Raw genomic sequence first — 24,284 nt, forward strand, 5'->3', positions numbered from 1 at the left:
CGCCCCCCTGCGCGCCGCGGGGCCCGCCTCGCCTCACTTCACCTTACCTCACCTCCGGGTTTTCCCGCCTCGGAGCTTTCCCGCCCTCCGTCTCACAGTGCGGGGCACTGAGGGAGCCGCTCCGCTGCCCCTCGCTGAGGGAGCTGCTCCCTCCTCCAGGGCGGCTTGTCTGCGGGGTAGGCCTCGGGCCCGGCAGCCCCCCGGCGTGAGGAACGGCCCTTAGCCTCCCTGTGGCACGTTGCCTGCTCGTGGCTCAGCCGTGTTAACGGGGCTCGGAGGCCCCGGCACCCGTACCTCCCCCGGGGCTGTGCTCCTGAGAGGCCAGAGGCCACCTGGTCCCCAGTGGTGTCAGGCAGCTCCTTGGTTTCGGGAGCCATGCCGTTACATCCCCGCGTACCCGAGTTTTTGGGTGGTTCGATGGTCGCCTAAGTAATGCTGCACCTGCCCCTTGCTCTGTGGACTGGGGCAATTTGGTAAGCGCTGGCCTGGCATTAGGTCCAATGCCTGCCCAGGCAGTGCCCCCCTGGGATTGAATCCAGGTATTTGTGGTTCTTGTGCATAACTTGGAGCGTCGGGATGAGGCAGGGGACCATTGTGGAGATTTCTACACAAAAAGTTGAGGCAACAAGTTGTTGATGCAGGTTTATAAGCTCCTCAAAGCAGAGGCCATCGCTGTTCTGTTGTACAGAGTTTAGATGAGTAAGACTTTAGTCCAAGACTCAGCGCAGACACTTGTTGCGGTAAAAGCAGTAATTTATAACTGCGGATTGATATCTGTGTATATTGGAACTGGGGTGACTGGTCTGTAAAGCTAAACAAAGTGTGCTTTCCTGAGGTGAACCTCCACTTTTGGTCTCCCTAGTGCCTAGTCATCTTGTTAAGAAAGGAAGAGAGAAAAGTGGTTAGGTGAGAGAATGGTTAGTTCACATCAATTACTAATAGAATAGAATAGTTTGGGTTGGAAGGGACCTCTAAAGGTCCAACCCCCCTTCCCGTGGGCAGGGACATCTTCAACTAGATCAGGTTGCTCAGAGCCCCATCCAACCTGATGGGTTTATTATTATAATAATTAATTTAATATGATCAATTTATTCTATATTAATACTCATTTACATCTTTACTCAGGACTAAATGGCGAGCAAATGGACTGTTTGAAGCACTGGGTTTGATCACCTAAGAGGAGGGACGCCGCTAAGGATACCCCACAGGGAATCTGTTGGGTATCTCTGTCATCTCAGACTCTTCCCTGATATGGAACAAAGTGAAGGTGAACAGGAATCCCAGCCAGAGAGTCACGTGGATAGCAAGAGCAGCGTGAAATCCTTGCCTGGGGGAGTGGCCCATGTCAAACTGGAGATAAAAAAACATGCAGTTACGGATGACTACAAACTCTCCAAACGGGTGCTAGGTTTAGGAATCAATGGCAAAGTACTGGAGTGTTTCAACAAGGAGACAGGCCAGAAATGTGCTTTGAAGGTATGTAGGCTTTTTCTTTTTTTTCCTTATTTATGGCCAGAGTTCACTTCCAAAGCCCTGTAAAAGCTACTTGTTCTGTTGCTTACATTTCACGGAGTGCTGCATGAAGACTTTGAATATGTGGAGATGTTTGCTCTTACTTACAACATTGTAGTCCAAACTTGAGTCTTTTCCAGAATATTCTGTGTGAGGTTTCCAGAAGAATGTTATCAGCTGTGAAATTCTCTTGTTCATATTTAAAAGACAAAAAAGCGGGGGAGAGAACAGTGTCTTGGTGTGTTCTGTGAGAAAGCTTGCTAGATTTTGAATGAACGTATTATGCAATACTTGGGAAGGAAACTATTTTGGATCTTGTGCGATGAAATAGGCCTAAACTGGGAAACAGTTAAATGCTCATTGGTCTTCAGGCTTTCCCCCCTTTGAAGACTTTTCTTAAGGGGCATTTCTAGTTGTTTACTCACTTATTCTCGTCTTTATTTTTGCGATTCATTTGCAGAAGGGTATTACCTGGGAAAGCACTGATTACACCAGTATTGGCAAGTAAGTTTAGTAGATATTTATGGTGATAAGTACCACTTAAATAAATGCAGCAAGAACCATTCATTAGATAAATGAAGCTATAAATGAATAAAGCTTACCTGCCTTTTGCTCTGCAGCTTTTAAACTTGAAGATTTCCCTGATGCTTTTAAACCACATCATTAGAAAAAAGCAGCTCAAATGAGAACCAGGATGGTTCTGTATGGTAAGACTGAAAACCAGCTGAAGTAATTGTCATGAGAATTACTTAAGAATGTTACTGAGTCCTTACTGGTGTTAATCTGATTAGTTGGGATGTCTAGAAGGCTTTCAGGTACCCTTCCTTTTCTTAAACCTCACACTCCATGTTTGCTGACAGCAGGACAAATCTGCTAGCGGTCAGCTGGAAGGTCTGCCAAGGTCTGGATATGGTCTTACCAAGCTAGAACTGCTGTCCCCAGCAAAGCCTTTGCACTTTCGTAGAACAGACTGGAAATATCTGGTAGCTTTGTGTATTGAAAAGATTTTTAATAGAGGAACTAGAAAAGCTTATAATACAATAACACGTTGAGTAATTCACATTATTTCCAACACTCTCATTTTCTTTATCACACTGGTTTTTGTGTTAGCTTCATGTGGCTGACTCTCAGAAGTTTATCATGGGGAAACTGGAGGTTTTGGCAAACAGACTGGAAGTACTGGGGTTTTGCGCCTGCACAGGGGAGTGTCAGGTTTTTACAACTCTGAGGTGATCCATTAATCAGATCCGTTTGAAGTGTTAGCAACATTAATTTCTGTACTTAGCATACTGTGATGAAGGATAATAGTTAATACTGAAGCTGTTCTGCTGTTTCTGAAGAGTTAAGCGGCTTTGTTGCTGATTGTATACCATTCATACTTCAAAGGTTTTGCAAGTCGTAAGGGCTGGAGGCATTTTTAAATAGAAGTTGCCATTCCAGAGCACAATCCAGTGGCAACAAGTGTGTTCCAGAGCAAATTCTGTAGCTCTGGAATCAAATAGGAAATATGTTCCTATGGATACTAGCATCTGTAAAATATTTTTTTAATTCAGCGCTCAGAGTTGGAGAAGGGGAGAAGAGAGATTAAGTTGCTGTGCCCTGACACAATGTCCTCTGCCTGATGGGGAGGAGGAACCTATAGTAGATCCTCTAATACGAGTTTCTGTTTAGCACTGATTAAGTTGGCTGATTGTTTTCAGAACTTTTGAAATATATTAAGGACCAAAGCACGCCTCCCCTTCCCAAACTGGAGTTTTGTCAGTAATGACTAATATATCACTGAAATTACGTTATATATGTGTTTGTTAACACACCACCACCACCACCACCACCCCAAGCTTTGGAATGTGTGCACTTTTCTTCTGAAAGGGACAGAAACCACCCCAAGCTTTGGAACGTGTGCACTTTTCTTCTGAAAGGGACAGAAATTTTAAGATGGTTATGAGTTCTCTAGGGAGTTTAAATGGCAGATAATAGTTTGCTGCTTGCGTGTATGTATTTCTCATTGTTATGTGTTTAAGTGCTGAATAAAAAGTTAAATATGCAATTAAGTAAAACTGCCAGCAGCCCAGAGAGAATCCGCTATTCTCTCCAAAGATGGTCTAATGAGAAGATTACCCAACAAGGAAGGATAAAAGCTACTTGGTTAATTGGCAAGAATAGAAAGATCTTTTCCTAGCCCTGAAGATATTTGCAAGGATGTACAGAAATGTACAGAAACAGTTTCAGTGCAGAATTCTCTGTGTAGGGACAATAGGGCCTTGGCATTTCTGCCTTGCCACTGCTCATACTTCCTAGGTGTGATGGCGGGGTTATCATTCACTTACAGGAGTAGAAAGTGGAGGCTGATGAAGCTGTCACAGAAAAAAACAACTGGTCTGACAGGTAAAGAGAAATGTAAAGATTGAATTGCAAGTTGAACAGGAAAAAAGGGATGCTACATGCATTTTTTTTCTTTTTTTTTCTGAAGGTTGCTTGTGCAGTATCCATTGAGATCTACATATATTTGTGGACAAAATACTTCAGGCATGAGTGTGCTCACTGTAACCTACTCCTGGGAAAGGAAAAACATCACTCCTGCTGCTGAAGATAAAGCCTAATAGTCTGTTCCCCTTCACACCAAACTTGCCCATTAAAGCATCTGACTTGGCAGATGGTACTGCTTTCTGCCTGCAGGTTTTCTTTTATATGGGAACAAAGCCAGCACAGCCAGGATCTGGATAGAAATTACTCAATGGAGGGAATTTTAACTGAGGTACTCAAGAGGAAAGGGCTTGAACAGGCAGAAACATTCATCCCCAGAGCCATGTGTCAGTCAAGCACTACATACTGTAATTGGGAGGTCCCTGTTGTCTTCTTTAGTCTGTGTCCGTAATTGGAACTAGTTAGAATTTCACTGATCATTTTAGAGTGGGAAAACACAAGACATCCTCTCAGAGATACTGCAGGGCTTTGGTTATTTTCCTAAAGTATTATGTGGCTTAGTTTACTCTGCCTGGCATTGTGATTTGCTACACACCTTTACAATGTGCTGTCAGCTTTGTTTCTGTTAGATTGAAATGCCACACGCATTGCTGTCCTGCTCCAGAAAATCTAATCTGGTTACTCACTTAGACGCATAATGACATTTTGGCTGAACAGCACTGTTTCCAAATAGTGAGAATGCAAGGATTTAGAAAACTAGAAGCATAAACAAAACTGCTATGCAGGACTGTGGCCTTCTAGAAGGCAACTATGTTTTAGTCTCTCTCCCCCCTTGCAAATAGAAAACCTCCTCAGACCTCTTTCCATAGTTGATCCAGAAATAGCACTCAAGTGAAGTCTAGTCACTCTTCTATTTTTATCTCCTCTTTGCCAGCCTGCCCCCTTCTGTTCACTTTACCTTTTGGGGCTAAAATTTAACCTCCACTCCTTTAACACTGTCATCGGCCTGAGTGTTCTCTGCTGTTTTTCACACTCCTCCCTGTTTTTAGGGAGAGGAGGAGACCAAAATAGCTGACTACCTGTGTGGATAAATGTGGACTGCTGGGACTTGCCTCCCATTAAAAAAAAACCCCAACGTACAGTTCCTTGTTCGTTCTTTCTTTTTCCCTCACTAACCTCCACTCCTTTAACACTGTCATCGGCCTGAGTGTTCTCTGCTGTTTTTCACACTCCTCCCTGTTTTTAGGGAGAGGAGGAGACCAAAATAGCTGACTACCTGTGTGGATAAATGTGGACTGCTGGGACTTGCCTCCCATTAAAAAAAAAAAAACACATACAGTTCCTTGTTCGTTCTTTCTTTTTCCCTCACTACTTTTTTTTTTTTTTTTGGCACAAATTCCTGCTAAGTGTTGTCAAAATAATATTTCAATGGATTTGATGACCTGCTTTATTTTTGTGAAAGATGGTAGAAAGGACTCAGACAGAGTTGGGATCAAGAAAAGAGAGCTAGAGAGAGTTCTGCTGGAGTATTGGGACTTCTCTGTATCTGCAGCTTCAGGATTTTGTTGGATGATTCAGGATGTAAAAAGTGTGTTACATGTCGTTAGTGTTGTCAAAATAATATTTCAATGGATTTGATGACCTGCTTTATTTTTGTGAAAGATGGTAGAAAGGACTCAGACAGAGTTGGGATCAAGAAAAGAGAGCTAGAGAGAGTTCTGCTGGAGTATTGGGACTTCTCTGTATCTGCAGCTTCAGGATTTTGTTGGATGATTCAGGATGTAAAAAGTGTGTTACATGTCGTTGGCATACTATTCACCTTCAGTAAACAGATGTTGCTTCTTTCCAGAAGGAGAGGGAGGACAATTCAGGCATAGCAGCAAAACAAAGACCGCTGGAACTTCAGGAAAACAAAGTACATTGGTTATGAGTGTATTGGTACTTTTGATATGAAAACTCTCCTGAATAACAGTATAGCAGTTGCACGGTGCTTAGGAAAGATGCACTTTACATATGCGCCTTATACTGCGGCAGCCTTCCAGTCATCTGAGACTTCTAGGTTAAGGTGGAGTATATATGAATGGACCTGCTAGTTCATAGGTCTTATCCTCTAGAATAAATAGTGAGTTAAGGCGTGACCTGCCTCATGGAGAATGTCCTGTGCTGCGAAGTACCAACAATACAGTGTATGTGACTTGCTAATTTGGAGACGAATAGGTGAAGCCTGAATGTTAAAAAAAGCAAACAAAAAGGAATAGGCTCCTTGCCTTTTAGATTTAAGGAACTTTTGGTGAATGATATAAATGATAATCATAAGGTAGGAGGCTCTACTGTTATCCGTAAGAGTATTAGCATGTCTTTGTGCTCAGAAGGAAGGAAAGAAGGTAATGGAGAAAGAAATTTTGCAGAAAAATTATTCCCGAAATGGTTCTTGGAAACCACACATAGGACTATATAGATAATGTTGTTCTGCTTCCCAAAGTGGAGTCTCTGTGGAGAAAGATAGTCATTCTGCATCACCTTAATTTAGTCTTGAGATACATTTCTGCCTCTCACTCAATTTTAATGTTTCTGATTATGTTAAATAATACTACATCACGTAAGCTAATTGCTAGATAATCTGTTTTCATTTAGTATACCCTGAAGTCAGGTCATGATTGCTCACAAACAGGAGACTGTACAGTCCAAAGTATTTGTTTTGCAAGTTATCTAAATAGCTGATACTTTTAAAATATCCTGTTCATTGCCTGAAATAAGATGATGATTAAGGAAAAGAATGTAGCAGTGGAAAAGGCAATGCATGCAGTGAAAGTGAAGGTTATTTTAGGCTGATGATTGATTGTAGAATAGGAAATGTTAACAAGCTTCTTAGATGCTATAGTTTGCATTTTTAGAAGAGAAGAAAATTATGCCAGATTAGGAATGAAACATTTCAACATTTTTAGAATAAGGAAGAATAATGTTGTACTAAGCTAGAACTGTGGTGGGAATTCAGGGGAACCAAGTGTAATTGTTGGTTAGGTTCTGTGCAGGATGAAGGAGCTCTTGTTTTACTGGAGTGATTGTATGTTTCAGGAGGAAATTACCACTTTCTAATGAAGTATATACCTACCATGTTTCCTGCAGCCTATTTATACTGGTTTATCTCATGCTACAGTAAATTCAGTGTCGGTAACACAGCTAAGTATGAGTAATAAACTCCAGGAGCTGTGTATTGTAGATCAAAGCCAGATACAGCGTAGCATGAATATGAGTTCAGGAAAGTTCTAGTTAAATGGCAGCCCCCAGTGTATGGAGGAGTACCTAAAATATGGATGGCATGAGACTGGTCCTTGAATTTTATCCTTCAGTGCCAATCTTGGTAAGTATTACATAAATATGCATAAAATACCTAAAATAACATTCAGTCAATTAAAAAGTGGGTCGTTTCTACTGCTACAAGAATTGTTTTTAAACCAGTGAGTCATTCAAGACCTGAGTCTTTCAGCACTTCATACGTATTTGGGCCAGAATGGCACCTTCCAGAGTGTCAGTTGAACTAGTTAATTTAAAAAAGGTGGACTTTATCAATTTGCTTTGAAGATCTGACATTCTTGACTGGTCTTCTCCTTATTTGAAATATGGCAAATAATAATAAAAAAAATGATGGGCTTGGTCTGAAATAATAAAACCATGTGTAGTAAATTCTTACTAGGTTCAATGGCAGTTCATTAAGCCTCTAAAGTGCAAACAGAAAGGCAAATGCTATAAACCATTAAGTCATCTTGAAAAAACAAACTGTGTTGATGCTACTTTGCACCTTCTGTGTTCTCTTCCAGTCTACTAGCAAGCTGGCGCAAGTTATACCCTGACTTGTGTAGCAGCAAATCTCAGGAAGATCAAGGTGTGTTCCCCTGCCTTCACCCAGGTTCAAATATCTGAGAAAGTAGTATAGACATGTGTCTTTCAACTGCAGGGGAAGGTGCTTAAAGGGAGAGCACGTATGCGTATCGGTCGGACACGACTGATCACTTGACACCCTCTTTGGACTAGAAGATCCCTCTTTGTCTCTCCCTCCTTCCTTTAGAGTCTAAATCCTCCTTTTCCATTTAACTAAAGTAAAACCTCCCTGATTCATGCTAGCTGGGAGTCTCATTACAGATAACTGGATTTTGCAAATCAGCTTTAGTGCACGGGAACAATAAGCAAGAATTTTAAAGTTCATTTACAAGACAAGTGTACGTCAGCCTCATTTACTTATGGTAATACCATCTAGAGAGATGCCCAGACTGGAAAAACCTGATAACATCTTCTATAATTTGGGAAGAATCAAGGCCACACCTGAATGTCACGGCTCACATGCATCTTTTTTTCCTTAGTACATTTTTCTCTCTGTGGTAGCACCCTGTGTAAGAGCAGCCTGGTCTGAGAATAAATGACTTCTCATGATAGCTTGCTGCCAGTTAAGTCTCAACATGAAAAAGAGATTATCTTCATGCTGTCATAAATTCATGGGAAGCATAGAGAAGGAAGATGTCACTGTCATTGGGAGCAAGACCCAATGAAATTCAATGAAATTTGAATTTGAGAAAGTTAATAGACGAAGCTCTTCCATATAAAGACTGTTGTCTGTTAATTTCTTAACTGTATACAGTGATTTTTTTAAAAAAGATACAATCATTGATTTATTTACATGATCATATGCAACATTTTGCATCCCTAAATGTTTTTGCAGTTACTATTTACTTGACCCTGAAAAAGTTCCCATTTCTTACACGATGTGCATATGTTTCCTTGTTATGGACTTTTTCCATGTTAAATATGTCTTTAGAATGCCAGACTTCAGGATCGTGTGTAATATTCTAATAGCAACAGTATAACTGTCTGCATAGCTATCCTCATTTCTTTGGGTACGGTGGAGTTGTTTGAACTGTTTACGTTGTGGCTCTTATACTGTAAGAAGACATGGCAACATTCATGGAAAGGGATGTGGCCAGTCTTGGAGGTGGAGAGTAGATGACCTGTTTACTTAACTGGAAAACTGTGATAACTTCTTTCCGTCATCACCAGTGAAAGCTGGTGGTGTGGTCTGTCTGGATTAGAGTGTATAAACTGCATGGATTGTGGTATTTTACACAGGCTTCCTAAGTACTTAAGATGATTCAAAGCTCCGTAATTGAGATTAAGCTATAACGCTCCAGAATTTTAACACCTCAGCAGTGAAGGGGGAGAGAATTCTTGCTCAGCCTGTAAATCACGCGTGGCCCCCCTAGTTCCCTGAATCTTTGTAATATATGGCATTTTGCACTGAAGCTTTCATGGCCTGTTTTAAGAGAAAAAGCAAATACTAAATTTGTGTAAAATTAATTTTTCCTCCAGAAAAGTTTGCTTGCTGAACTTACTTCAAAAAAACCAAAACAAACCACCCTGAATGTGCCATCTTTACGAGTAATTTCAGATGTTCTGGCTAAGGAGCCAATCTTATTAAAGTTGCACTGTTCACAGATCTTACGTCTTGCCAGTTCAAACTCTGGCTCTTCTCCATGGGCTTTTTCCCAGGACTCTTTTTTTTTTTTTTTTCTTCTCTTGAATCCTCTCTTAAGTACACTGGCATTCCAAGTAACAGGCCCTAAGGCAGCTCCTGGGATCTGAGTCAGCTAGGGCTGAGGACAGATTTACTAAGCCTGTTGTAAGGGGAGAGCTCAGAAAAACTTTTTTTTGTTTGTTTTTTTGGATGGCACTTCTAAAATATATAAACTGTTTGGAAACGGTAGGGTATGGAGTGACTCATGCTCTTCATCCACTGAACTTTCTTGTGTGGTGAAATTTTGGCTGGGGCGAGTAGTTTGCCTAGGTGTGAATCAGCTGTAAGCCCTTATGAAAGCACTTGAGTAGTGATTTGTAACTGCAGTTGGTTTCTATTATACTGTGGGGTGGATTTGGTTTTGGTTTTTGTTTCCAAAGGAGGCCAGTTAAAAACTGGATAGGGAGCAGCTGCCTCACACACCTGTGTTCTGTGTGGGACTCCTGTGTACTCCTTAGTGTCAGATCTACCATATATTTCAGGAATGAAGAGTCCTTAAAACCCCATTTGCAGTGCCACAAGGCCTGGCGTTTGGTACTGCCATAGCTACCAGCGTTCTCCTTGCCTGTAGCGCTAATGATGAGAAATACTATCCTTTACTTGCTTTGTTTTTAACCAAAAATGTATTTATTTTTCTTGTAAACAATTAATTTCTCTCAGGGCCTTATTCCATTTTCCCACATGTTGCTTTTAGTCAATGTGGCTTTGTCAAAAGCAGTCTGGTTTCCACAGCAACGGAGTTGTTAACACCAAAGATGTCAGTGCTCGAAGGTAGGGAGGGGAGGGGGCTGCATTTTCTGGCTCAGCTGCCTTGCCACGGTAGAGGCCCTTGCTGCAGCCACGCTACAGTACAACGTCTCCATTGTCTTTGTGAAGAGTAAAAGCCTTTCATTTTGTTCTACTCTTCCCTTTCCAATCAATTTACAGTCAAAATTTGACACTTGGGAGGGTGACGAGGCTTGATGGTTCCTTGATGCTTAGAAGCTTCCTGTTCTTTCAAGCCCTCTGTTCTGAAGGGCACTCCTCTGTTGTCTGCTTTTTAAAGAGTTTTTCTGTGAACCAAATAGCACTTGCATACATGCAAAACCTGTAGCAGTAAGTTTGTGATAAAGGAGAGTAGAGCACTATTCTTCTTGACCCATGTTCAATGTCTGCTTATGAATGATAACATGAAAAATGATCAGTCCTTTTACCTTGCCCAGTAATGTGAAACCTGCTCCAATTAAACCCGCTTGGATGGGTTTTCTGCGGCACCCATCCCCTTAGGGTGGGAACTAAGCCTCGCTCCTATTGACCTTGGAAAATTGTATTGTTTAAAAGTATTTTCTAATACACAGTTAACCTGTGAAATTCATTGCCTCAGGAGCTGAGTGGTAGTGATGCTGTGAAGATCTTGAGAGAAAACAGCGCTTCTCTGAGTATTGCAAACGTGAAGAAAAACCCTGTAGTTCCACTATACTGTACAAATTTGCCTGTGGTCTTCTAGATCCTGTTGTTACAACTTATAATTACAAACTTGTCAGGATAAGTAATGAAACTTTGAGCTTCAGAAGGCATCTTACTGCTTCTCTTGTGTTGTGTATTGCTGCTGCAGGTGTAAAATCTCCTCCTGTGCAAGGAGAGGGAGGTGGAGCTTTGGTCTCAGCTTTGCAGACGGCTGTAGCGCTGGGTAGTGTCCATCACTTGCATAATAGTTTCGTGTAAGGGTGTGTCTTCCTGGGCAAGTTGTTCTTATCTAAACTAGGGTGTAAACATAAAGTGAAATAGATTTTTCACAATGGCCATTCATATTTATACCCTTTTCTTTTTCCTCCTATGAAGGGCAGGGCAGGAAAGCACTTTTACCATACTTGGCCCATGGAAATGCAAACAGTGTAATGTTGTTGAGACTTCTTTTCAGGCACATTCTGCTGCTTATTTTCACTTTTAATAGAAATTATGGTAGAAAGCAACTGCTGAAGACAGTTAAAACCAGAAGCTGAAACTTTAGAGAAATGGGAAGTTAATGCTTTAATCTGGCTCAAATACATGATGAAATCATGTACCCAAATGCAGATATGGTTTTAATTCAATTTTTGGATGCCTATTAATGACTTAAGACTAAGCTTTGTATCTGCAACTTAGAATAGAATCTCAACTCACTTTTGATAGCTGGTTGTATTCTTACTGTTTATTTCTGTCACTTTCTTAACAAGTATCTGGCTCTGCATTGGAGTTCGTGGTACACAAGTCATTCTTACAAAGGGCAAAATCTGGAAGGCTGTGTCTTGTCTACTGGAATTAGGTGTTTTGCCAGGTTTATCAGATTTAGTTGGGTGGTTTTTCAGTTGATTTTCTGTATGTTTGGAAACCTACAAAGTAGCATCTCACAGGATTTCTGGCACCAGAGTACAGGGAAGCAGACTGACAAAGTGAGAGTGGTGGATGAGGAAAGGTCAATTAATTTAGAAATGGTCTCAGTTCTGGTGGATTGGTATCAAGTGGAATTTTCCTCCAGTCTCTCAGCTCTGTAATAGCTTTTTTCCTGTTGCTGAGATGCCGTGATTAAAGCCCTCTTGAGGGCGGAGGGAGTGTGAGAGTGAGTTAGTTTCAGTTGCATTTCACAAACCCTGATTGCCAGGCACGCCTCTGTTTTGGCAGGTGAGTGTGACTGCCTTGACTTGGGCTGGGGCTATATGCCTGTTACTGTTGAAAAATGGGATATGACACTCAAGATCTACAAAAACTAACTTCTTACTGCAGTAGGGAGGAGGAGAAAACAGCAATGTACTTTATTGATAAAAGACTTTATACAAGAGCAATTAATTCTGACTCTTTCCCACCTCTCTGTTGTCTGAATCACTGTTGTGGAGGTGTGAGGGAGGGTGAATGACTGCAATGTTGTGTGTTTGTGCACAAAAGCCAAGTCTCATAGGGGAAATACGGAGAAAGTTCTCAAAAGTGTTGGTTCAATAAAACGTCCAACACAGCAATAATAATTTTGTTAAATCAAAATACCCCAAACTGGTTCTTGGTGTCTGTGACAGTCTTGATTTTTGGCAATATGAGTTAATAACTGTGTAGGACTGTTTAATTTAAAAACTAGAGCAGGAGTTTGCCTGCATCCTACCAGCAAAGGAGGATGTTTCACAGGAAGGCAGTTTTGGAGAAGGAGAATGGTTTGAGCTTGGAGCCTGGGTAGAGTCAGTGTGAGAAAGGGCTGTGTGGCAGTCCTCTTAAGGATGGGATGGGAAAGCATCCATGACACTGCTGAACGTGGTGTTTCTCACATGTCATCTTTCCCATCTATCCCAAGCATCAAAGGTTGTGAGGAGATTGGTGTTCTCTGTTTATGTAAACCTTCTAAACTCTAACATCTGAGCCCATTCAGTGTGCTATGACTTTGTATTGTGTGCTGAACAACCATTTTCTAACGAAAGTTGTGTATTCCAGACATGACTTCTTCATCTCTGTTTCTTGACAATGCTCTGACTCGGCAAACCAAAATGGTCATTTCTGTCTTTTAAAATTGATTTACTGACCTGCATTTGAGCAAGTTAAAAATAGGGATGACTTGGTAGGGGAAGGTATTGTTAATATCACTGCTAGTCACCAACTTCTCATGTGCACAACACACCACCTACATCACTGAGGAACATTGCACTGTTTTATATTAAAAATGAATAACACTAATGTTTTCCATCTTCATTTGGTTTCCTGCTGCGTAGGGGATTACCAGTAGACAACTGCATATCATTACTCCCTACTTTATGTGTACAAGAGCATTAAATGCTTATTCTCTTTGGTTAGGATAAGCACTGTTAATATATTATTAATATGAATCAAGGTTCTGTTTTATGATTGCTTCTTATTACCCAAAGGTTTCTCACCTTCTCTGAAGGACAGTATCTTTCAAAGCTCCCTAGTACATCAGGCTTTTTTAATAAGACATCACCAGAGTAATGCTCCCTCAATTTCAACTACTTAACTTGAAACGATTCATTAAAGACTAAGCTTTGTATCTGCAACTTAGAGTAGAATCTCAACTCGCTTTTGATAGCTGGTTGTATTCTTACTGTTTATTTCTGTCACTTTCTTAACAAGTATCTGGCTCTGCATTGGAGTTCGTGGTACACAAGTCATTCTTACAAAGGGCAAAATCTGGAAGGCTGTGTCTTGTCTACTGGAATTAGGTGTTTTGCCAGGTTTATCAGATTTAGTTGGGTGGTTTTTCAGTTGATTTTCTGTATGTTTGGAAACCTACAAAGTAGCATCTCACAGGATTTCTGGCACCAGAGTACAGGGAAGCAGACTGACAAAGTGAGAGTGGTGGATGAGGAAAGGTCAATTAATTTAGAAATGGTCTCAGTTCTGGTGGATTGGTATCAAGTGGAATTTTCCTCCAGTCTCTCAGCTCTGTAATAGCTTTTTTCCTGTTGCTGAGATGCCGTGATTAAAGCCCTCTTGAGGGCGGAGGGAGTGTGAGAGTGAGTTAGTTTCAGTTGCATTTCACAAACCCTGATTGCCAGGCACGCCTCTGTTTTGGCAGGTGAGTGTGACTGCCTTGACTTGGGCTGGGGCTATATGCCTGTTACTGTTGAAAAATGGGATATGACACTCAAGATCTACAAAAACTAACTTCTTACTGCAGTAGGGAGGAGGAGAAAACAGCAATGTACTTTATTGATAAAAGACTTTATACAAGAGCAATTAATTCTGACTCTTTCCCACCTCTCTGTTGTCTGAATCACTGTTGTGGAGGTGTGAGGGAGGGTGAATGACTGCAATGTTGTGTGTTTGTGCACAAAAGCCAAGTCTCATAGGGGAAATACGGAGAAAGTTCTCAAAAGTGTTGGTTCAATAAAACGTCCAACACAGCAATAATAATTTTGTTAAATAAAAATACCCCAAACTGGTTCTTGGTGTCTGTGACAGTCTTGATTTTTGGCAATATGAGCTAATAACTGTGTAGGACTGTTTAATTTAAAAACTAGAGCAGGAGTTTGCCTGCATCCTACCAGCAAAGGAGGATGTTGTTTCACAGGAAGGCAGTTTTGGAGAAGGAGAATGGTTTGAGCTTGGAGCCTGGGTAGAGTCAGTGTGAGAAAGGGCTGTGTGGCAGTCCTCTTAAGGATGGGATGGGAAAGCATCCATGACACTGCTGAACGTGGTGTTTCTCACATGTCATCTTTCCCATCTATCCCAAGCATCAAAGGTTGTGAGGAGATTGGTGTTCTCTGTTTATGTAAACCTTCTAAACTCTAAAATCTGAGCCCATTCAGTGTGCTATGACTTTGTATTGTGTGCTGAACAACCATTTTCTAACGAAAGTTGTGTATTCCAGACATGACTTCTTCATCTCTGTTTCTTGACAATGCTCTGACTCGGCAAACCAAAATGGTCATTTCTGTCTTTTAAAATTGATTTACTGACCTGCATTTGAGCAAGTTAAAAATAGGGATGACTTGGTAGGGGAAGGTATTGTTAATATCACTGCTAGTCACCAACTTCTCATGTGCACAACACACCACCTACATCACTGAGGAACATTGCACTGTTTTATATTAAAAATGAATAACACTAATGTTTTCCATCTTCATTTGGTTTCCTGCTGCGTAGGGGATTACCAGTAGACAACTGCATATCATTACTCCCTACTTTATGTGTACAAGAGCATTAAATGCTTATTCTCTTTGGTTAGGATAAGCACTGTTAATATATTATTAATATGAATCAAGGTTCTGTTTTATGATTGCTTCTTATTACCCAAAGGTTTCTCACCTTCTCTGAAGGACAGTATCTTTCAAAGCTCCCTAGTACATCAGGCTTTTTTAATAAGAGTTCACCAGAGTAATGTTCCCTCAATTTCAACTACTTAACTTGAAACGATTCAAAGGAGGAATGACTTTCTAATGTGGTGACCCTACTGAGAAATCAGGCTGCACTGAGTTATCTTAAGCTGTCTGTTCAAGCCTTCAAATAATACTTAAACTTTAATTAAAAATAAATTAACTTTAATCAAGATAATTTACACTTTCATACCACATTTAATATAAATCTGCAAGTTATTAATCTAAATACCTTATACCTTTGAACTGTGGTCAGTCTTTAGATTCCTATGCACATTTTGTTGCATGATCATACAGAAATCTTGGCTGATGTTTTGCATTTCAGGTTGCATCTATGTAGAGTGATTGGTGTCCCTGCTACAAAACTTGTGGGGATTTTCTTCTTTTCTATTTGCTTTTTTAAAATGGGTTAATTAAATTTATAAAGCATTTTCCTAAATAAATAAATAGAATCCTATGCAGATTTTGAGCTGTGTGTTAGTGTGTATTGGTCACCAATTACTGCCACTGAGACATCAGGAGCCATGATCTCTTTTCCAGTTCAGTATGACTGATTACCATTAATGGTTTGTAGCTGACTGCTTGTTTTGTAGGGAATATTTCTAGGGAGCCCAAAATCAGTATTCCTGGGACTTCTGACATCCTCCTCCAGGCTTGGGAGAACTTCATCTGCAAATACTCGTGGTTTTGTGCTTTCAGTCAGTTTATTCCACGCTTTTTAACTTTTTCTTCTGTGTAATCAGGGCAGAAGTTGATTCCCTTCTCTTCCACCCCCACCTTTTTCTTCTATTCATTCTCTGGAAGGATTACATTTTAACTGCTAAATGTCAGTAAATGTCAATTTTTCCTTCCACCCCAAAACTTCCATTGTATTATTAAAAATTATATGAGGGGAAAGTAATCTGTGAGACATCACTCTTCACAATTTTTCCCTTTTTCTTCTCTCAGATCCATTTAGCATTCAATAAATAGAAACTGTACTTCCGAAGTATGATTAAATTTGCTGTTAATCTTTTTCCAAACTACTAAATTTGGAGTTTCAGTATCTAACTTTTCATTTAATAAGGCATACATTGAAGAAGAAAAAAGTAAAATTCCTTTAAAAATAAAACGAGTATTTGCATTTGAACTTTTTCTGAGGCCAGGTAGAAGTGTATTATCTCTCTACTCTGCTTTTTCTTTACAGTTGATATGCTCCCTGATTAGTTTAGTTTTTAACAATTCCTAATTTATTTTTTTTTTACTAGTTGTATAGAAATGTAAGCTCTGGTATATTATTTGCATGTTTCCTGTTTTCTGAAATCATAGAGCTCATTAGCTCAAAATAAAATACATTGTTTCGCCCTTTTTGCATGTTTGTATATATCTTTGTGTGAGAAGATGAGAGCCAAAATTTATATTATTTAGAAAAAGGGGAACAAATAAGCATTAATTACTGGGAACTGTAGCCCACTAGAGGCTTGTTAGCAACCACAAATATACAACAAAATCAAACTTGTAGGATGAGTAACTAAAACAAAAATGTTAGATTCCTTTCTGCCTTTTTCCTGAAAAGTCTGTTGGAGTTTGACTTGAATTAGGAATTCAGTTTTAGTCTTATACTTGTTTTCTCACTGACTGTGAAAATAGAATTCAGTAAGCATTGACATTTTCAGGAAATACTCAGGCTTCCATGCATAATATAAATCAAGGATATAGGAAAAAGTAGTCCCAAAATAGAAGGCATGCTACTTCTGCAGTTCGACATAAGTGTACTGCATTTGTGCTTCTGATGACCCTACAGTAATCCAAGTTTCTGTGATTTAACACCAGGCCCGTGAGGTCTGTGTTCCAATTTCAACATTTACATTTTCCTGTCTATCCACCCAGGATTATAATTTATATCTTAAAATCTGCCAAATGTGTGAGGAGAAAAATTTGGATGTGTGAGGAGAAAAACTTGGATAGATGAGGATTTTACTCAGCAGAATATACCAAAGTTTACCTAGTTATTTTGTTTAAGTGCTCCTATCGGAGACTTGGAGGAGCTATGAGGCATGTTTACCCAGTACTTCTACTGTTTGGCCAAAGTACTTTTTACATGCAATTGTTCCTTTTACATGCAATTTTAAAGGGCTTGGAGAGCACTGGGGAAGTGTCCCCTGTGCCTGCTTCCTGCTAGGCTGTATTACAGTGTCTGTAATACACACTGTATTACACACTGTGAGTCTGTGTGTTGCACTGCGCAGCATGGCTGCCTACCTACAGAGCTGTTCTGGGGTAAACAGCACAATCGCTGCCCCAGAATGACTCCCTGTAAAGGACGGGCTTTGATTACACAAGAACAAGGGAGTATTCTGGGATGTGTGTATCTGTTCTCCCAATGCACATGCTGTCCACTAATCTGAGTTTTCCTTAGTATGTAGTCAGATAAGTCTTCCAGGATGGCATCTCCCTTAGCACCTCCCAAATGGCTTCTCTGGTGAGGTGACCCAGGTACAAAGGCGAGAGCAGGTAAGTTGATAAGGGTGATATGGGATGATGACCCCACAGATGATAAGGGTGTGCCCAACTCAAGCTCTTAGCGTGAGGGCTGTAACCTGAAATTGAATACAGGTATCAAAGACTGTAGTCTCCGGTAACCTGAAGTTACAGCATCTCATTCTGCGCTAGCAGTAAAGATTTATATAGCGTCTGTAGCTAGCTGATGGAAAACATGAGCCAACTGTTAGCACTGCCTTCCAGGAAGCTTGGCTGCTCCAAGAGCTGCTTCTATGCATTGTACGTTAGCCTGCTTCCCCTTTCTTGCCGTTGCTGTTGAATTGGGGTCTCTCTGCTGGAGCAAGAGACATAAGTATTATAAAAAGCCTAGCACAGAATTGGCCAAATACTGTCAGACTTCTTTAGCTTGACTATGTTTATTTAAAATTCTCTTCTATTCTTAAAATGTAATTTGTTGTTGGTTGCCCCAAAAGTAAGGAAGCATGAAATAAGTATCTTCTAACTTCACTCATTTTATTGTTAGTTTGAAATGGGAGAATAGGAGGCAGCAAATTACTTATCCGTGGACTTTGTATGACAAAGAAATAAGGCATGCAAATAATCTAGTGTTGCCCAGTAGAACTGAGGAAAATAAAAACAACTAATAAGTATACTGGAATTGAAAGACAGAGATAATGACTGTTGCTGAAAGAGAAGAGCAATCAGATAAATGGGTCTAAGAATTATTGATCTTAATTAAAATAAACCAAAATCAGAGTGGTAGAAAATTACATATTCTTTTTAAAAGCAATGTAGTGTCACAGTTTTGTGTAATATAACAGTGAGATAAAGATAACGCCTAGTTTTGATTATTGGATTGAGCAGGCATTAATAAAGTTAGAAAGTCTTTTATTCAAGTCTTTGGTTCTTTACTATACCCAGTCTTCCTAGAAAAATGAGGCTGAATTTGAGCAAAGCAAATGAAGAAGTTACAGTAAAAGATGCTGAGGGTTGTGTTAAGTCGTTGATTCCTCTGTTTTTGTAAATGATTTTCAAGCAGAAGTAAAAGGTACAGAATAATAACAGAGTAAAGTAATCAATATGATGTTACAAAATCAAAACAAAGTGGAAGACATGTAGCTCTCCAGAATATGGGAGAAATAGGTAGAAGTAAAATATTGAGAATGATGCAGACGGATACTTGAGTACAAGTTTATTCCTTTTGGGGATTAATTAATGACAGCACGGTAGCATTTAAAAAGTTATAAAGAACTTTCTGTGCAGCTGCACCTAGAGACCCTCAGTTACATTTGGTGCATCAGGATTCATCTGATTCGCTACAATAGTGCTGGTGTTGGAACTACTTAATGTGTGGACGGAACTACCATCTGCACCCTGCAAATTTCAGCATCAAATGACAGATACCGCCTATCAAAGACAGGGAAACATCAACTATCTGATTTGCTCCAAGAGTAGATTGTTCTGGATAATGGGTGTTTGCAAGGGTGAGCAATGATGAAAGCTGAATATATACGGTTTGAAGACAGCATCGGGAAAAGGAATCTCAGGTAAAATACTGATTATTTTTCTGATGTAATTAGCTTCTCAGGCAGTATCAGAGTTAATTGTGGAAAGAAACAAAAATAACTGCCAAAGTCATTGTCCTTGATCAGGCAAAATATCTGTTAAGAGAGCGGTTTATCTTGGTGGAGACATCAGGACTGTGACTAATGTGATAAATCTCGCGTAAAAAGAAAAAAATAGACATCAGGAAAAATTATGATGTTGTGAGGTCAGTGCTATGAGTGCTCTTACTGGGGAACTCTGCTGTGCCTCTGGAAAGACGCAGAATTGGGCTAGACAAACCACATGCCTGTAGGCAGGGCTCATAGCTTAGCTTCCTGGTGGGATTGCCTTGATCTACATGGCCTCTCTCATCTTAATATTCTGACAGCCTTGAAGGATGGTATTTCCTGTGCTGAACAGAAATAGTTTTGCGAGAGTTGTTTTGGCAGAAATTTTTCAACCATGTCCAGTAATAAGACTAGAGGAAAAAATGGTTTTGTCTACATAAATACAAATTAAGTTTCTAGTGATTTGCCTGTTACTTGGATTTGAAGTTTGAGGGGTGAATTTTGTTCTAGGAGTGTCTTGCCCTGTCACCCTTAAAATGATCCCAAGTTCAGCCAAATTCTAAATCTTTAATGGTCAGTGGAGCTGTGTTCAATTTTAACAGTTGACTTTCCCAATGGTGCATTTGTGCTGGGTGTGTCGCAGACTACAGCGGAGCAGATATTTTCTAGGGATTGAATCCCTGTCCTCCTGAAATCTGTCCTGGCTCTGGACACAAGTACTAAGAGAAGTAATCTCTATTCTGGCCTTTGACTCTGCCACTGTCCCCAAAAGCACAGAGGAACAGAGATCTGTTGTGTACCAGCAGAGAGAATGGGGAGCAGAGAAACTGGGGCCTGGAGGTGGTAGAGAATGAGATCTGCTGAGGAGGCACTGCTGAAGGAGCAGCCAGGACGCAGAGACAGGAGCAATAAGATGATGGATGGGGAGCAGAGGGTCAAGGCTGAGTTTGGATGAGGAGCCCCAACAGAGAGGCAGAGACAGGGGGTGGAGAATGGGGAGGGGGAAGAAAAATAGCTGGAGTCTGGGATTTGGAGGTAGAGAAACAGACCACAGGAACGAAGGAAGAGCTGACCGAGTAAGGGCCCTGGCCTTAGTTTCAAGGGGTGGGAAAAGACCTTGTTGGGTGATGAGGCTTGGTAGGAGAGGATGATGGGATTAAGGCAAGGGGTCAGAGGTGCAGATGGGACCAGCAGGAGGGTTGGGGTTTTTTGGGTTTTTTTGTTGTTGTGGTTTTTTTTTTTTCCAGAAAATAAATAGAAAGCTGCCTAGCATACTGCTCACCCCTCCAGGTAGGACTGCATCCCAGACTCTCCTAGTTTCCTGGTTTCTCTCTAGCCACCAAGTAGCTGTAAAACTCATTGGTATAAAATGTTTTACACCCTCTTGTTTATCCACAGCTGTTATATTCTGTTATTGTCATTAGCTACTTTTTTTAGCTAACTGGCAGAGGTCTATGCAGTAGATATGTGAGCTTTAACTCTGCAGGTAAATCATGAGGGATATCAGTATGAAGATGCATAAGGGGATTTATTATTTTCAGGGTTGTCTTGCTGTTGCTAAAAAAAAAAAAAACCCAACCCCAAAACACCACAAAAACTAGACAATCTCTCTCACATACACAAAACTCCTTCCTAAAGTAGCAGTTTTGGGTTGGGAAACTGAGCATTCAGATGTAGTAAATGTCAGGATCCATGCTGCGTATATACTTCGACTATCTTGCACTCTGTATTTTCCATCACACTTCAGCCTTTTTCAGTGCACAGACAAAATTATTAGATTGTTAAATGATTGGTTTCGATAGCTGGTTTCATTGTCATTGTTCATCACATGGACAAGGCTTCTTTACTTCAGGTTATTTTAGACCTACTCTGAAAACAGATTTTTTCATTTCTTCCTGGTTGTGCTTTATGGTATTTTCACTATGATGGCTGGATCACTGTTATTTTCACAACATTACTTTAAGATAAGTTTGTATTGTCCCTACTTCACATATGGGGAGCAGAGGAATAGGGTAGACTTCTAAGAGTAAAAGTATCCACTGCATTTTGGGAGCTCCATTTGAAATGTCTTGGACGAGAGTGGTTTGTTTTTTGGACCACCCCACACACACGCTCCTCCTCAGTGTACTGAGTAGCAGACTGCACTTTAACTCAAGCCAAGCTTTTTAGATCCAAGCTCTGTTACAGCTGGGAGTCCTCAGGACTTTTGCAAATGAGGCTGCAGTTCAGGCTTCTAAGAAATTAGGTATAGGCAATTAGTGACTACCTGTTTGGCTCAGTTGACTTCCTGAGCATTGCGTAAGGCATCAGAAAGGGATGAGAGTAGAATCCAGATTTTTGAGAGTAGCATTCAGCTGTGGTAACCTCAAGACCCTTCTTTCTTATATTACACTTTCCAGTTTCTATGTAAAATGAAGAGGAGGTGGGAGAGGCTACAGATAGCAGTTCCTGTCACTCCGCAATCCTGACTTGCATCCCGATCAGGTTCAGGTTGTACTCTGACTGTTGTAAGGATGAAGTTGAAGAGGAATAGTGTATAATAATACTGTGTTTAATACATACATACAAAGGGAGCAATATTCAGGTTACTCAAGCACCTTAATCCTGGAATTCACTTAATGTTAGAAGGTCTAAAAGGGCAATTTTAATCATATTATGAAATCTGTATTTTGTTTCTGTTAATTATCACAGAGACCTGTTGATATCAAGAACAAGATAGACTAATGGTTCTTTTTTCATATGCAACATTTTTTTTATTATGTATTTATTGAGGGGGTATTAAATGGTTCAGAGAAAACAATTTAGAGAAACATCAGAATGATGAAATTGCCAAGTTATGCTGTATGCACAGAATTTATGTTATCAGGATTTATTACAGCCTCTGTCATCTCTGTGTTGGAGATTCTCAAACAGTCTGCCCAAAGCACCCCGTTGCATTAAAACATGAGGAAATTGACATCCAGAGACAGTTTTTGTCCCCCAAAAAGCCTGTGACTTAAAAAGGATCTGAGATTCCTGAGTCCAGTCTCTTAATGGCAAGAGCATGGCCTCTTAACTATGCCATAGCAGTTCATATAGGCAACATGTGTACGTAAATTATTCTGTCAGAAAAATCCATGGTGTAATCTTACAGGCACTTTCCAGGGCCATGAACTGCAGAAAACTTGGAGTCCACGCAACATGTAAAGACTGTATCACACAACAGCTTTCAATAAACACTTTTCAGAAATTCAACTGCTGGTAGGGTTATTTTTACTTCTACTAACAATCACTTCCAGTATAGCGTCACTATTCTTCCTCTCTTTCACTGAAGCCTTTTCAGTGAAAACTGCAACCTGGGCCTTGCCTGCTTTACTGTTTTGCTTTTTTTTTTTTTTTTTTCTGAATCAGGAATCTGCAAAGAAGAGGATTCAGCTTTCATTTCTTTTTCTTTGTTTTACAAAGGTTACCTCATTTGCCTAGACTGGATCAGAACTTCAGGTTTTTGAACTGCCGTGCAGTTTCTTTTATAGGTGCTTCTAGATGTGTGTAGCAGTTGAAACAAACACTGCAAATGGTCCTGGTGGGAAAATAAGCTATATAGGCTGTGTTTTCCCTTTTAATTTTTAGCGGCATGGCTTTGACAGCTTAGCTATGTAAAAGAATGTTAATGTATCTGAAAAATCCAAACATCGCTTGGAGTTCTTAAACCCATAGCCCTGTGTGTTCTGAGCAGTGAAAAGGGTCCATATTAAGGTATTGCAGGAGAGACAGGAGGCTCCACACGGGCTAGGAGAGAGGGAGGGAAGACATGGGATTGTGCATGTGATGTCTCCTGTCTTTCATGTGTTAAATTGGTAGGACTACCACAGTAAGCTTCTATGCTAACTTTACCCAAATAATAAAAACTTGGAGACAGGATGTCTGAGCTAAAGGTACAATAAATAATAAACACACACTGAACACGATAGATTATTGATAATAAGGAAATCTATGGCAACAATATTTACAGGCTAACAGCATGGAGATCAGCAAAGATAGGAGGAGGAGTGTGACTATTGACTGGGTGTCCTGAATTTTGGGACAGGCAACAACAAATGTTTTTTGGAAGGTTTGCATAGTCAAAGGAGATGATGTTAACAAATGTGGTCTAGATGAAATCTGGACTGAGGAGTATCGCAAAAATCTACAACACTATGGAGTATTTATAATCTATAAATCTGTAATCTTTTATAGTATCTTTGCAGAATGGAACCTTTAAAGTTCATCTTTGAAGTGCTAGAGAGCACTGCTGGATCCTGGGATTTAAATCTTTCCCTCTTTGGCTTCTGCCAGTTATTTGTTGGTTTTTGTACCTTTTGCAGGGTATGTAAGACAACTGGGTGGCTGTATCTATGAGAGAACAAAGCTTTTGCATGTATTGCATGTATTGGCGGCTCACGGCTTAGACAGGTGTACTCTTCGCTGGGTAAAAAACTGGCTGGACGGCCGGGCCCAGAGGGTTGTGGTGAATGGGGTTAAATCCAGTTGGCGGCCAGTCACGAGCGGTGTTCCCCAGGGCTCAGTTTTGGGGCTGGTCTTGTTCAATATCTTTATCAATGATCTGGATGAGGGGATCGAGTGCACCCTCAGTCAGTTTGCAGACGACACCAAGTTGGGCGGGAGTGTTGATCTGCTCGAGTGTAGGAAGGCTCTGCAGAGGGACCTGGACAGGCTGGATTGATGGGCCGAGGCCAACTGTATGAGGTTCAACAAGGCCAAGTGCCAGGTCCTGCACTCCAGCCACAACAACCCCATGCAGCGCTACAGGCTTGGGGAAGAGGGGCTGGAAAGCTGCCTGGCGGAAAAGGACCTGGGGGTGCTGGTCGACAGCCGGCTGAACAT

General features: G+C 40.5%; 1 protein-coding gene across 1 annotated transcript in view; it reads left to right on the forward strand.

The window, feature by feature from the left end:
* The first annotated feature begins 1,128 nt into the window (after positions 1-1,128).
* MAPKAPK3 (mitogen-activated protein kinase-activated protein kinase 3) overlaps positions 1,129-24,284 on the forward strand; it is a 52,971-nt gene continuing 29,815 nt past the window's right edge. Inside the window, exon 1 of the mRNA XM_009278498.2 lies at positions 1,129-1,476. Coding sequence (XP_009276773.1) covers positions 1,252-1,476 — 225 coding nt within the window. The 5' untranslated portion in view covers positions 1,129-1,251. The remainder of the gene's footprint in view (positions 1,477-24,284) is intronic.

This window comes from Aptenodytes forsteri, unplaced genomic scaffold (genome assembly GCF_000699145.1).
Source record: "Aptenodytes forsteri isolate BGI_AS27 unplaced genomic scaffold, ASM69914v1 Scaffold578, whole genome shotgun sequence".
Classification (NCBI taxonomy): domain Eukaryota; kingdom Metazoa; phylum Chordata; class Aves; order Sphenisciformes; family Spheniscidae; genus Aptenodytes; species Aptenodytes forsteri.